The sequence below is a fragment of the Humulus lupulus genome, chromosome 2, assembly GCF_963169125.1.
Source record: "Humulus lupulus chromosome 2, drHumLupu1.1, whole genome shotgun sequence".
In the NCBI taxonomy this organism is placed as follows: Eukaryota; Viridiplantae; Streptophyta; class Magnoliopsida; order Rosales; family Cannabaceae; genus Humulus; species Humulus lupulus.
Window position 1 is genome coordinate 7,411,735 of NC_084794.1, and position 13,824 is coordinate 7,425,558.

General features: G+C 30.7%; 2 protein-coding genes and 1 non-coding gene across 3 annotated transcripts; 2 read left to right on the top strand and 1 right to left on the bottom strand.

Moving 5' to 3' along the window:
* Window positions 1-740: 740 nt before the first annotated feature.
* On the top strand, window positions 741-3,298 carry LOC133817102 (cytochrome P450 704C1-like). The gene is made up of 5 exons (XM_062249496.1): window positions 741-1,270; window positions 1,690-1,974; window positions 2,077-2,409; window positions 2,560-2,760; window positions 2,864-3,298. The coding sequence occupies exons 1-5, from the start codon at window positions 749-751 to the stop codon at window positions 3,050-3,052; spliced, it is 1,530 nt and encodes a 509-aa protein (XP_062105480.1). The 5' UTR covers window positions 741-748; the 3' UTR covers window positions 3,053-3,298.
* Window positions 3,299-11,651: 8,353 nt separating this feature from the next.
* Window positions 11,652-13,079, top strand: LOC133813873 (cytochrome P450 704C1-like). Its single transcript, XM_062246908.1, has 3 exons — window positions 11,652-12,122; window positions 12,591-12,806; window positions 12,894-13,079. The coding sequence occupies exons 1-3, from the start codon at window positions 11,829-11,831 to the stop codon at window positions 13,077-13,079; spliced, it is 696 nt and encodes a 231-aa protein (XP_062102892.1). The 5' UTR covers window positions 11,652-11,828.
* A 391-nt stretch (window positions 13,080-13,470) lies between these two features.
* Window positions 13,471-13,619, bottom strand: LOC133820396 (small nucleolar RNA snoR145). The gene has a single exon (XR_009886807.1). It is a non-coding gene; the product is annotated as a small nucleolar RNA snoR145 (small nucleolar RNA).
* Between the last annotated feature and the right edge of the window lie 205 nt (window positions 13,620-13,824).

The following is a 13,824-nucleotide window of genomic DNA, read 5'->3' on the forward strand; positions in this document are numbered from 1 at the left end:
TTTTGTTAACTTTAACGGAATATTCTAAATATTTAATGAAATATACTTTTAAAACTATATATTTATTAATTATATTAATATAAATTCAAATATTATAAAATATTATTATTGTAATAATATTTAATATAATATTACATATTTAATAATTATATTAATATAAATTTAAATTCAAATTCAAATGTTATAAAATAACATTATTATAATAATATATAATCCTAATTTTTTACAAAATATATTAATATGAATTCAAATATTATAAAATGTTATTATTATTATAATAATATTTAATATAAGATTAGATATTTAATATTGACATAAATTTAAAGATTATAAAATATCATTATAACAATAATATATAATGCATAATTTTTATTTTTATTAAAAAATTATCATTTATGTATAAAAAAATTATTATATTGTATATATATTTTTTTTAAAAACATAAACAATATATTTTGGTAATTGGTTTAATAATTTTTTAATATGTTTATGTTATTCTTTTATATATAATATTTATTATTTATTTGAATTTTTTATATGTGAGTTGCAAATTGCAAGTTGCTTCTGGAGCTAAATATATAATATAATATTTGAATTTTTTATTTGTGAGTTGCAAATTGCAAGTTCCTTGCAATTTTTTATAAGTGAGTTGCAAATTGCTACTTCCTTATAAATAAATCAATAAATAAATAAATAAAGACGTCTATATAGGAGCTTATATACCACTTGGTATACTCATCTTAAACCAATGGGCATCCTATACATCATCGTCACTTTCATAGCAGTTTCATTACTTACTATTATTCTAAGCTTCTCTTTGTTTCTGCTAAAAATTTACACAGGAAAGTCCATAAGGGACCCTTCATATCCACCTGTAAACGGCACTGTTTTTAGCCAACTCATATACTTCAGTAAACTCTACGATTACCAAACCGAAGTGGCCACTAAGTGGTCAACCTTCCGGCTACTTGCCCGGGGCCATAGCGAAGTTTACACCACCGACCCGAGAAACATCGAGCATGTTCTCAAAACCCACTTCGATAAGTATTCAAAAGGTCAAACCAACCAACTTATAGCAACCGATCTCCTTGGCCATGGCATATTTGCAGTTGATGGAGACAAATGGAGGCAGCAGAGGAAACTTGCCAGCTTTGAGTTTTCCACAAGAGTTCTTAGAGATTTTAGTTGCTCTGTGTTTAGAAAAAATGCCAATAAACTCGTCGGAGCCGTTTCCCGGTTTTCGGTTTCGGGTCGGGTTTTTGATATGCAAGTGAGTAGCGTGAATTAGTCTTATTTGGTTTATATGTCTAACTTTTGTTTTTGGCAGCTACTCACTGTGTTAATGACCGGTGAAACCAATGAAGTCTTTTAAATTTTAATCACACTTGAAGTTCTTATTTGCTGGCACTTTGTTTTATTGGCTTTTGTTACCCTTATAAAATTATATATGAGAAAAAACAAGCAAGAAAACGACATACATATAGCATAGAACAAGGAGAGCAAGAAATCTAAATACTCTGATGAGGTCACGTTTTCTAAATCTTCTCTAGCTAAGTTTGTAGAAGTGTTTTGGCTTAGAAAATACCAAAATTATAGTATTTAAAAGTTGTTTTTTTCATAAATTATGACAATTTGTACTAACAACTAACTCTTCATTAACTTTCTCTTATATGCTTACTTTTTTGGTAGGATTTGCTTATGAGATGTGCTTTGGATTCTATATTCAAAGTTGGATTTGGGGTTGAATTGAATTGCTTGGAGGGATCAAACAAAGAAGGGAGTGCCTTCATGAAAGCCTTTGATGATTCAAATGCTTTGACATATGGGCGCTATGTGGATCCAATATGGGAATTAAAAAGATATTTTAGCATCGGTTCTGAAGCTGCCCTTAAGAAGAATATTAAAGTCATTGATGATTTTGTGAATCAACTTATCAAGAACAAGAGGAACTTGTTAGCACAGAACCAAGATTGTGTGAGTTCAAGAAACCATAGCATTTACTTTCTGTGCTTCTTGTTGTCTACTTATTCATTTTATATAAACTTATTTTTTGTTGTGTCATCTTGATTTTCATAGAATGACAAGGAGGACATACTTTCAAGGTTTCTAATGGAGAGCAAGAAGGATCCAGAGCAAATGAATGATAAGTATTTGAGAGATATTATTCTGAACTTTATAATTGCTGGCAAAGATACCAGTGCAAATACACTCTCTTGGTTTTTCTACATGCTATGCAAGAACCCTCTAATACAGGAGAAATTAGCACAAGAAATAAGAGAAGTCGTTGGTGATTTCACACACAGCATCGATGATTTCATAGAAAACATAACTGATGCTGCTCTTGAACAAATGCACTATCTTCACGCAGCATTGACAGAGACCTTAAGGCTATACCCTGCAGTCCCTGTAGTAAGCTCTTTAACAAATATTCTTATCAGTATTATTCAACTGGATAATATAACATGAACTAGGAACTAATTGAAAGAAAATTACTGATTTAGTTAAGCCATTATCATTTTACTAACTTTAATTTACATGGCATCCCTTATGGTCATCAAGAATGGGAGATGTGCAGATATAGATGATACTCTTCCTGATGGCTTTAAAGTTAAAAAAGGAGATGGAGTATACTACATTTCCTATGCCATGGGAAGAATGCCTCATATTTGGGGAGAAGATGCTGAAGAATTTCGACCTGAAAGATGGCTTGTCAATGGAACTTTTCAGCCCGAATCGCCATTCAAATTCATAGCATTTCACGTATGTACCATTGGGTGTGTTTTTCGTATGTGACATTGTAGTATTCAAACTAATATATACATATATATTTTCTGTTTGTGTCAACTTTTGGAATGGTTTGCAGGCAGGCCTTCGTATCTGTCTTGGTAAGGACTTTGCATACCGGCAGATGAAGATACTATCCATTGCCCTTCTTCGGTTTTTCCGATTCAAGTTAGCTGATGACACTAAAAAAGTAACTTACAGAACCATGTTCACACTACACATCGATGGCGAGCTCCCTGTCTGTGCAGTTTCAAGGGCAGCCTCATAAAAAATGTGCAGCGTGTGATGCAGAATAATACTCGCTAGCTTAATTTGGCAATGTCTCTAGCATGGGAAAAGTATTTAATAATCTGTAAAGAGAGCGACATGTATGAATATGATCATGAACAATGAAGCTGTTTGATATTTGGATTGTAGAATTTATCTTTCACTTGTCATTGATGTCCTCCATTTATGTGCTCTGAAGAATTCTTTAATACTAGATTGCTGAGAAATAGATGACTTGTTGAAAACATCAATGTATATCTATATATATATATATATATGGGCAATGGTCCATATTTATAGTTGTTAATTAATATTTCTAAAAGTAAATTTGGATTTTTCAAAATTTTGGAAGGTTTACCTGGTGTAAAAAATGTATTTATTATGAAAAAATAATATTGTAAACTTTTTATTTTTCAAATACATGTCAATTTTTAAATGTAGCTAGTGTTTCTCATTGGTTGGACACAACATTAATTATGGCAAAAGAAAATTAACTAAATTCGAAATTAATGTAGAAAAAAAATATTTACATGTTGGTGACTTGCTATACCAAGTAACTATGTTATCAAATCATCATAATTGTTAGTACCCATCTATGGGTAGTAACTATTGAGAAGTCTTCCCCATATATATATATATATATATATTCATTGAAAGTTGAGAAAAATGAAAGGAAAGAATAAGGGGAGATTGAGAAAAATTACGTAATAATAAAAATATATTATTTTTTGGATACTGTGTACTACTGTGTATTGTAAAATGTTTTAAATCGATCCCTTAACATAATTTTGATAAAAAAAAATTAAATATATCAACACAATTGTTAGGCAGAATAATTATGTTTTCATCTGAATGTTAGTTTGTTAAATTATTTGTAATTTAGTTCAAAAAACTTAGATAAAAAAATAATTGTTAAAGCACATGATTTAAACAGATAATGAAACAAAATGCAAGGTACAAAAAATGTATAAACCCTCAAAAAATCATGTTATTTAGTAGGAAAGAAAGAAATAAAGTAAGAAACTAGTAAAATTACAATTTAATATTTTTATATAATTATTTTTTTATTTAAAATTTAGAATAATTATATAATTTAATTTTAATTATATGTAGTAAAAGTTCTTTCAAGATGCTATAGGACTTAATAAATCTTTTTTTTCACTATAACAAGTATTTTATCTGAGCTTTTTTTTAAAAGAAAAAATTATGACTTCTAATGGGCCTTAAGATTTTTTGGTATTGAGTCTTAGTAAGTGTTTACACACCTCTACTTAAGAAGGTTATGGTACATTTAAAAGAAAACGGAAATTTCATGGTCGAATGTATAATAACTTAGTAAAAAAATTTAATATGCCAATATAAATTATATCCCAAATGTATTAAAATTTTAATTTTTTGGATAAAAATACTCTTGGCATTCAAATAATCATTTTCTCTCTCAGTCTTAACTCTCTCTCTAACGTCTCTCATTCTCCCACTCTCTTTCTCATTCTAATCTTGTAGATCTCGAAAAAAATACTAAAGTTAAAAAAATCAATTAAAACAAACATTTGAGTAAAAAAATATGAACCTCCAAAGTTTTCGTCAAATTTCAGTACAGAACATCGAAATTGCATCGAAAAAGCATCGTTTTAGCCAATAATCAAGTTTTCATGATTGTATCGCAAAAACATTGAAACACCATCGATTTTGCATAAAAACACTATCGGTTTTGCATCGAAAAAACATCATTTTGGCCAATAATCAAGTTTTCATGATTGCATCACAATCGTGTTTCGATACTCTTGCGATGCAATCATGAAATCTTTATATATTTTTTTTGCCAAAACGATGCTTTATCAATGCAAAATTGATGGCGTTTCGATGTTCTTGCGATGCAATTATGAAACTTGATTTTTGGCCAAAACAATGATTTTTTGATACAAAATCAATGCAATTTTGATACAAAATTGATGATATTTCGATGCTTTTGTGATGCAATTGTAATGCCCCGAATTCTCCGATATAGTTTAACGGTGGGAATAGTAGGCCGGGAGGGCCATATTTGTTTAATTATGCCATTAGTTGATAATATGCATGTATATGTAAATTATATTATGATATGATTTTATATGCGTGCATGTGGGTCCACATTTGAATAATTATGTTGTTTTGATAATTTGGCCCATTGAGAGTGAATATGTGTATTTGGGTGCATAACTTGATTTGTGAATGAGATTCCATTATTATGGAGATATATTCGAGCTATTCGGCATGAGACGGTCATATAGAGTGGATTAGCGGTTTTGTCATAACAAGGTCAATTTTGGGGTAATGGAAATGTTTATTTGATGATGAATTGGGAATATTTGAGATCAGGGTGAAATTTTGGAGGTTTTGACTATAATATCCCCCATTTTTGGGACCCCGAGCACTAGGTTTTATTTGAGGTTTCTTAAGCTTGAAGTAGCTTATCAGATAGAACGTACGATCAGAAAACCTCTCGTTCTCCTTTTCAATAGTTCGTTTTACCGTTTAAGCCTTTTTGAAGAAATCTTGAGTTCTAGGAGTCGGAATCAAGCGAGGATCGAGGCATAGCGATCCTAGGAAAGATTAGAAGCTTCTTAACCGAAAGATTTGACAGAAAACAACCCAATCAAAGGTAATCGAAGTTTAAGTTTTGAGTTTTTCCGAGTTTCTAAGCTTTGAATTGATTTTGTGAATCGTTGAGTTTTCGGTTTGTTTGAACCTTGGGTTTTGAGGGTTTTGAAGTATTGGGAAGCTTGGGAACTTTGTTTTGATGATTGGGGAATGTTTAGGTATGATTTTGGAGGCTTTGGAGTGTTTAAAATACATTTGGGAATGGCCCAGAGTTGGGGGTCGCGGCCCTGTTCTTGGGGTGCCGCGGCCCTGCTTTGAAGAAGCAGGTGGAGGGTTTTTGTACCTGCTAGGCACCGCGGCCCTAGATGGAGGGCGCCACGGCCCTTGCTTCAGAAAACTCTGGGGGCCGCGGCCCAAGGTGCCAGGGCCGCAGCCCTTGCCCTGTTTTCGCCCCGTTTGCTCGTTTTGACCCCGGGAACTTAGTTATGGGCCTCGGGAGTGTCCCTGCTACTTGGATTAGTTTGGATTGATCTCTCGGAGGTTAGATATTGGTGTGGGAACCTATGTTGATCATTATTATTAATGATGGCCCGTGTTTGGTTATGATTAGGTGACCGCTAAAGGACTAAAGGTTGATCGCTCTCAAGGGTCGTTCTTTTTATCATCCTAGCTCGAATCTGATGTAAGAAAACAGTGTATGAATACAGCTGCACCCTGTATATGTATATGACATGCATGATTATTGCTGAGGCATGTTGGTTGATAAATATGGACATGGATTGCATATTATATGCTAGTGAATGTTGTATACTTGTACATGTACTGATTAGTCAGGGTTACTGACCTAAGAGTCAGAGATGGCATAGCGTCATGAACGCAGGGCCAAATGAAGATTGGATCTAATCGATATCGGCATTGAATGGCTCTATGGAATTAATGCTGGACCGACCCTAAGGTCGATGAAACTTATAAGCGCTTGGCTAGTCTATGACTAGTTACTCAGAGCCAGGGCACAGGGCCCCGGTGACTGCTTGTCACATGGCTAGGGAACGATGTTCCAAGGTTATGACTCTATGGTCACGAGGAAGGTTATGTTGGTGACTATTCACCATGCACCTATCCTGTTTAAGCTGTGAAAGGTTTGTTATCTGTTAAGCCCTGGTGATCCTATCGTCACATGGCTAGAGGGGGCTGTACCCATTTCAGTGACTTTTGTGACTGTCACCTATCTGTTTTGGACTGATAGTCCTGAATGATTATTATGATCATTGTTGATATTATATCATGTTATATTGTGTTTTCTTGCTGGGCCTTAGCTCATGGGTGCTATGTGGTGCAGGTAAAGGGAAAGAAAAGCTCACCCAGCCTTGAGTGGAGAGCTTAGGTGATGTTGTGTACATATGCGGCCGCTTGACCACCACGGCCAAGGTGTTCTCAGAGGAACTAGGGGGTTTACCCTATTTTGCCGCTTAGGTCGGCGGGATTGTAAATTTGAAACAGTAATGACCATTTTGTATTGAGAACCACTTATAAATGTTTTGATAGCTCTGCAGAGCAGTTTATAATGTAAAACATCCTTTCCTTTTATTGGTTTTTCAACCTTAACCTATTAATCACATTTAGAGCACGTTTTTAACCAAAGGACTCGGGTAACGGGTCAAATTTCCAGTTCACCATTCACCGTAACTGTTCTAGGGTAACCAGGGCATTACAGTAATCATGAAAAGTTGATTTTTGGGCAAAATGATGATTTTTCAATGCAATTTCGATGCTCTGCACTGAAATTTGACGAAAACTTTGGAGGTTCATATTTTTTCACTCAAGTGTCCATTTCAGATGATTTTTTTTTTAATTTTGGTATTTTTTTTAGATCTACACGATTAGAATGAGAGAGAGAGTGAGAGAATGAGAGATGTTAGAAAGAGAGAGTTCAGATTGAGAGAGAAAATGAGTGTTTGAATGTCAGATGTATTTTTGTCCAAAAAATTAAAATTATCATATATTTTGGATAATAAATTATGTTGACATATTAAAAAATTTCACTAAATTATTATGCATAGAACATGAAATTTCCCAAAGAAAATACAATTGATCACTTAATCTGTGAATAAAAATCGTTCTAAAATGCGAATGTTTAGTGTAAATTAGGTCATTTTTTGTTGGGAAAGCTTATACAGGATTTTTATTTATTTTCATGTAGATCTAATATTAAACAAATTAATATAAGATAACATACAACATATTTTTAAAATTGAATTCAAGAGAAACAATGATAAAAATACTTAAATATACGCAACGAAATGAAAGAGTCATTCCTTCAGTTTCTCTAACTCTTGTCTCTTTTCTGTCGCAGAGTATTATCAAGAAACTGAACCGTTATTCTAATTTCTTCACAGTCTTCCAATGTATCCTTGGAATTACCTAGATTAGTGTGGGCAATTCTCAACATATGAGATATGTACATAGAGAAGAAGAGAAAATAATCAAAGAGGCTTAGAAAATGACTTGTGTTTAGAGAGAATCTAAAACCTATCAGAAAATCTGACTTATGACTTGTCAAACTTATGTTTTGACTTCTCTCTAAGCACTCATTTTATAGACTCAATTAGATCATTTAATTTAATTAAAAAATCAATAAAATAATAGTCAATTAACAACCCTAAGTCGAAATTATCATGGACTTTAGGCCTATGAAATTTTCCATTTGATTATAAGCCCATTGGACTTAAAATCATGGCTTGTATTATTTTCTATTGATTTAATTAATTAAATAATTATTTAAATCCTTTATCAAATTAATTATTTATAATTTGAACCTTGATTTAAACTTATTTATTAATTTAGATACCAATTTATCATAATTAATAAATCTGCCATAATTTCTTTTTTCTTCTAAAAAATACACAACTCTTTGAAACTATCCAAAATTGACCTGGTCAACTTTGATAATTCTAATTGATAATTAAATCAATTAATTGAAACTATCTAGATGATTTTATCTAAGGTACAATGGGGACCATGGGCCTATGAAATCAAGCTCCAATAAGTTATCATAAATCTAACAAATAAATTTACTAACTTATTAATTCCTCGTGACTCCACTATAGACTCGGAATTGCACTATTGAATTCATAGAATGCTCTATAACAAATATAGATACGCTATTAATTATCCATTGTTACAACCATAATTGTTACTCAATCCTCTATAGACGGTCTACAGTAAGCGCACGAATCGTTCATATAGAATAGTGATCGTGTAAGCAAGGATGTCAAACCCAAAGGAGTTGTCTAAAATCGAAAAGAAAACTATTTTAAACCAAAATTAATAAATTCTAACCTAGCTCTAAAGATTGATGAGAATTTGTGACAAGAAAATAAACTAAAAGATAATAATAAAGATATTAAAGACAATATATAAACATAAATTAATAATAGAAATCAAGATAGTAAAATAAGATTATTAAGGATTAGAATCCACAAAATATAAATTTAATAATATTTATAAGTACATTGATTCCTAAGTTTTAGTAATAGTTAAAATAAATCAAACTATTATTTTCTAAATAGATTTATAATTTTAAGCACAAATTACTTCTAAAAAGATAAGATTTTTCTTCATTTTTCAAAATTATAATTTCAAAGTATTTAGTGTAAATCAAATGAAATAACAAATAAATCAATGAACATTATTTATAAGGCAAAACATAATATTTTTGTTCTAAGCATGGATGTGTACAATTTAATGACACATCTTACACAAAGAATATTATGTTTTTGCACTAATGAAGAACAAAGTGTAAATATGTGTTAACAATCCAAAATACATGATATTTAAGATGAAAGAAGATATTTGAAGAAAAAAATTCCATAAACTTTGTTGCACAAAATGGGAAATCAACATACAAAATAAACACTATCTAGTTACATATTGTTTCATCAACACCTTAATAATCTTAAAAAGATTAGAAACTCATAACTAGAATAGAAATTACAAACATAAATAGGAAAATTTGGAGGAGAAAGCCCCAAATATTTTCTCTAAAAATACATAGAAAATAACCAAAAAGAAGAAGAAGAGAATAGAGAGGTTTTGAAATGTGTAGAATTTTTGGTATGGTAACCTCATTTCCAACACATTTGAAAGGAGGTTACCATACCAAAAATTCTACACATTTCAAAATCTCTCTATTCTCTTCATCTTCTTCTTCTTTTTGGTTATTTTCTATGTACACAGCATATAAGATGTGGCACTGTTCACACAAGGCTAAATAATGTATAAATTAATGTTGTGATGGAGGCATTTTGAGAGAATTTCAACATATAAAAGTCGTATTCCAATTGCATTGGAGTTGGCCTAAGACAACTTGTTGACGGTAAAATGTTTGTTTAATCATCGTCCACGAGAAAGATGCATGAGAGCACTCTTAAAATGTGCTCTCTATCTCTCAAAATACTTTATTAAAATATTATTTTTTTATATTTTAACTAATACTTTTATGGTAAATATAAGATTTTTTATATTTTTTTACATCATTTAAATATTATGTTTATAAATATTATTTGTTAGTTAATATAAATAAAAAATTAAAAAAATAACTAATAGAAGAGAGAAAGGAAAAAAAAAGATGAAAAAAAATATTAATCTTTGAAGTTTAGCTACATCTAACTTTATAATTATTGGTGTTTATGCTAAGATATTTTACCTAAGAACAGTACCAATAAAAAAGTAAAATACCTCAAATTTTAAAATGTAGTTAAAAAAGAGCAAAATAAACTTCTAATAGATAATGTAAATCATGAGCTAAAATAGCCAAAAGCAATCTTAATATGTAAAAATCTCTACGTGGAGAAAACTTTCTTTAAGTGTTAGTGATATATAAAAACAATTTAATATTTTTTTACAATTTTGTTGACTATTACATTGATATTTAAATAAATATTATATATAATATAATGTTTTATTGATTTATTTATTATAAATATATTATGTAAATGATGTTGAGAAAAATATGAAAGAACTGTTCCGTGTTATAATATAAATGTTGTATGGTATAATATAAATGTGATAGGTAAAATAAAAAGAAAATAATATTTTAGAGAGATATTTTGAAGCATAAAGCTGGTAACATAAGAGTGCTCTAAGCATTAATGATTTTAAGCCCTTTAGCTATTTTGTTTACATATTGGCTTCTTTAATGCGAAAAAAAATTCGCATGTTCCTATTTCTCTGTCTCATGCGAATTTTTTTATTTTTTATTTTATTGATAAAATTTATGTAAAAAATATAGACGCCTAGGATAGCATTTATAATACAAAAAAAGTTGGTTTTAAAAAAATAAAAATTAACATAACAAAGTGGAATGAAAAAATTTCTAGATGCATTATCAATAGTATAGTACTAATTATATATATATAACACTTATATAATATATTTTTTAATTTTTTGTAGCCATAATAATAATATAGAGATTTTATTCATCCTGTATCATTTAATTTGACATAAAATATTAAAATTTAATAGTTTATTAAAATAGTATTTCTTCAATATTAATTTTTATTTAAATATATTGTTATTTTTTTTTAAATGGGTATAAAATGATGAAACTTGAAAGTTGGGAACGATTCACTTTTTTTAAATGACATATACTTTTTAATTTTATAAAATAATATATAGAAGCTTTTATAATATATGTCAATAATATATGCTCTAACTATTTTATAAAAACTCTATCCATTTATATAAGAAATGTGATGGATAGAATTACATTAACCTAATTGATTTCTCTGTTTCATTTTTTTTTAAGATAAAATGTTATATTTTTTATTAAATCTTTACTTTTAAAAATTTTAATTGTTATATATATATATATTATTTTATTATCATATAATTATATAAAAAGAATAATAAGAAATAAATAATTAATTAATTAATAACGTTGCATTTTGAGGAAATAAAGATGAGGAATTAATAAGGTAAACAAAATTAGTTGGGATAAAAAGAAAAAAAAGCATGTGTCAATAGCGATAGGCGATTTTTTTTCCTTTAATGCAGCCATTGGACTGCTCTAATAATTTACTTACGTATTTTCAGAATATGTAAAAGAAACTTCTCTATTTTCAGAATATGTCCCAGTGAAATTATCTCAACGTAAATCCAAACTTGGAATAGGAATTCCCATCTTCTTCGGTTGAACCATGGATATCCTCTCGAACCCAGTTCTCTTCTTGGCTTTGGCTTTGGCTTTGGCTTTAACCCTTTTCACAATCCAAATTCTAAGGAAGTACCAGGCAAAGAAGAAGTATCCACCAGTTGCCGGAACTATATTTAATCAGTTGCTCAACTTCAAAAGATTGCATCATTATATGACTGATCTAGCAGCCAAATACACAACATACAGACTCCTTAGCCCCTTTAGGCATGAGATCTACACTTCGGATCCTGTCAATGTAGAATATATTCTCAAAACAAATTTTGAGAACTATGGCAAGGTACGTGTAGGTCCCTAATACAGCTAGTGTTTGATTTATTTCTCTTCACTTTCAGTTCCCCAAGAGTTGGCTTTAAATATTTTTCAGGAGAACATTAACAAAAAGGAAAACATTTTTTGGACTACAGGACAGCAGAGACTGATTGTATGTCAACAAAAATAGCGATAAAAATGAGCTGAAATTAAGTCAATGCTGTAGATTTTTCTGGTTTTCCCTTCTTCTTTGAAGAAAAATTCTCACAAATTTTGACACCCTTTTATCCATTCATGCGGAGAAAAGTACAGGGCTGTTTAAAAAAAAAAATTTGCAGGGGTGTTGATAGGAATTGTGACGTTTAAGAAGGCAATTGTACTTGTAGAGATGGAAAAGGGTATTCATTCAACTTTTGGTAAAAGATGTCAGCAGTGTTTTGGTCATAAAATGGAATCTCTGTAATTTTTTTTATTATCTTATTCCTAACTTTTGCAGGGTTCGTACAACCACAACATTCTTAAGGATCTTCTTGGTGATGGAATTTTCGCTGTAGACGGCGAAAAGTGGCGCCAACAGAGAAAAATTTCAAGCTACGAGTTCTCAACAAAAGTTTTGAGGGATTTCAGCAGTCTTATCTTTGGGAAAAATGCAGCAAAACTTGCCAAGATTTTGTCTGAAGTTGCAGCAACCAACCAGACAATTGATATTCAAGTAAGTTCACTTGGTTTGCATAACTCGATGTTTAAATAATATTAACTTCCATTCTAAAGAAGTCCTAATAAAGGCAAAGTAACACAGGATATGTCTATGAAAGCAATCCTTGATTCAATGTTCCAAGTTGCATTTGGAGTTGAATTGGACAGCATGTGTTCCATGAAGAAAAAAATCAAAATCATTAATGATTTTGTGTTCAAGATAATCCGCAAAAAAATCGCGCTGATGGAGAGCTCCAAGGACAAGTCTCTTGTAAGTGGAACTAGCTAATGAGTTTTTTTATTTATTTTTTATTTGTGATTTAAGTCTTTCAACCATGCCATGAAATCACAATTAGTGATATTTTCTGATCATAATAAATTTTTGTTTGTTTTTTGCACTGTACCACTGGAACTGCAGCTTTGCTCGAGATCTATGGTGTCAATGGAGGCGAGGCGTCGCCAGTCTCTGATCGGAGAAATTCACACAGTTTTGCGCATTCCAAGCCAACTTCTCGCTCGCCGCTAGCGAACGGAATCGATTCCCCTACTGCAAGTCCTGAGGTAAGCAGTTTTTTTTGGGAGGAAGAACGATGAGGAGTTCGATACAAATTATATAAATAAAAATAAACAAATGCAAGTTTTTGGATCTAGTACATAAATATATGAAACAGACTTGAGATTGAGATTTAGCCGAGGGTTCAAGATGTCCCGGAAACAGAAATTCTGGGCATCCTACGATTCGGCTCATAAATCTGCGAAGGTTTAATATTTTATATGTTAGAGAGGCCTCAATTAAAGAGTCCATACCCCTCCGCTGGGACCTTCGCTTGCTTTAAAATTTCAAATTGATAAAAAAAATATTCGAATATATAAATCCAGAAAATAAAACCGAAAAACATACGAAAGAAGTATGAAAGTCGGTGATTTGCTTTCGATATTATTTCCGAAGGCAAACTTGGTAAAAAACGCACTGATTTATAGCGTTCTCTCCCTAGGTCCCTCGTTGATTAAAAATAAAATAGAACTATAAAAAA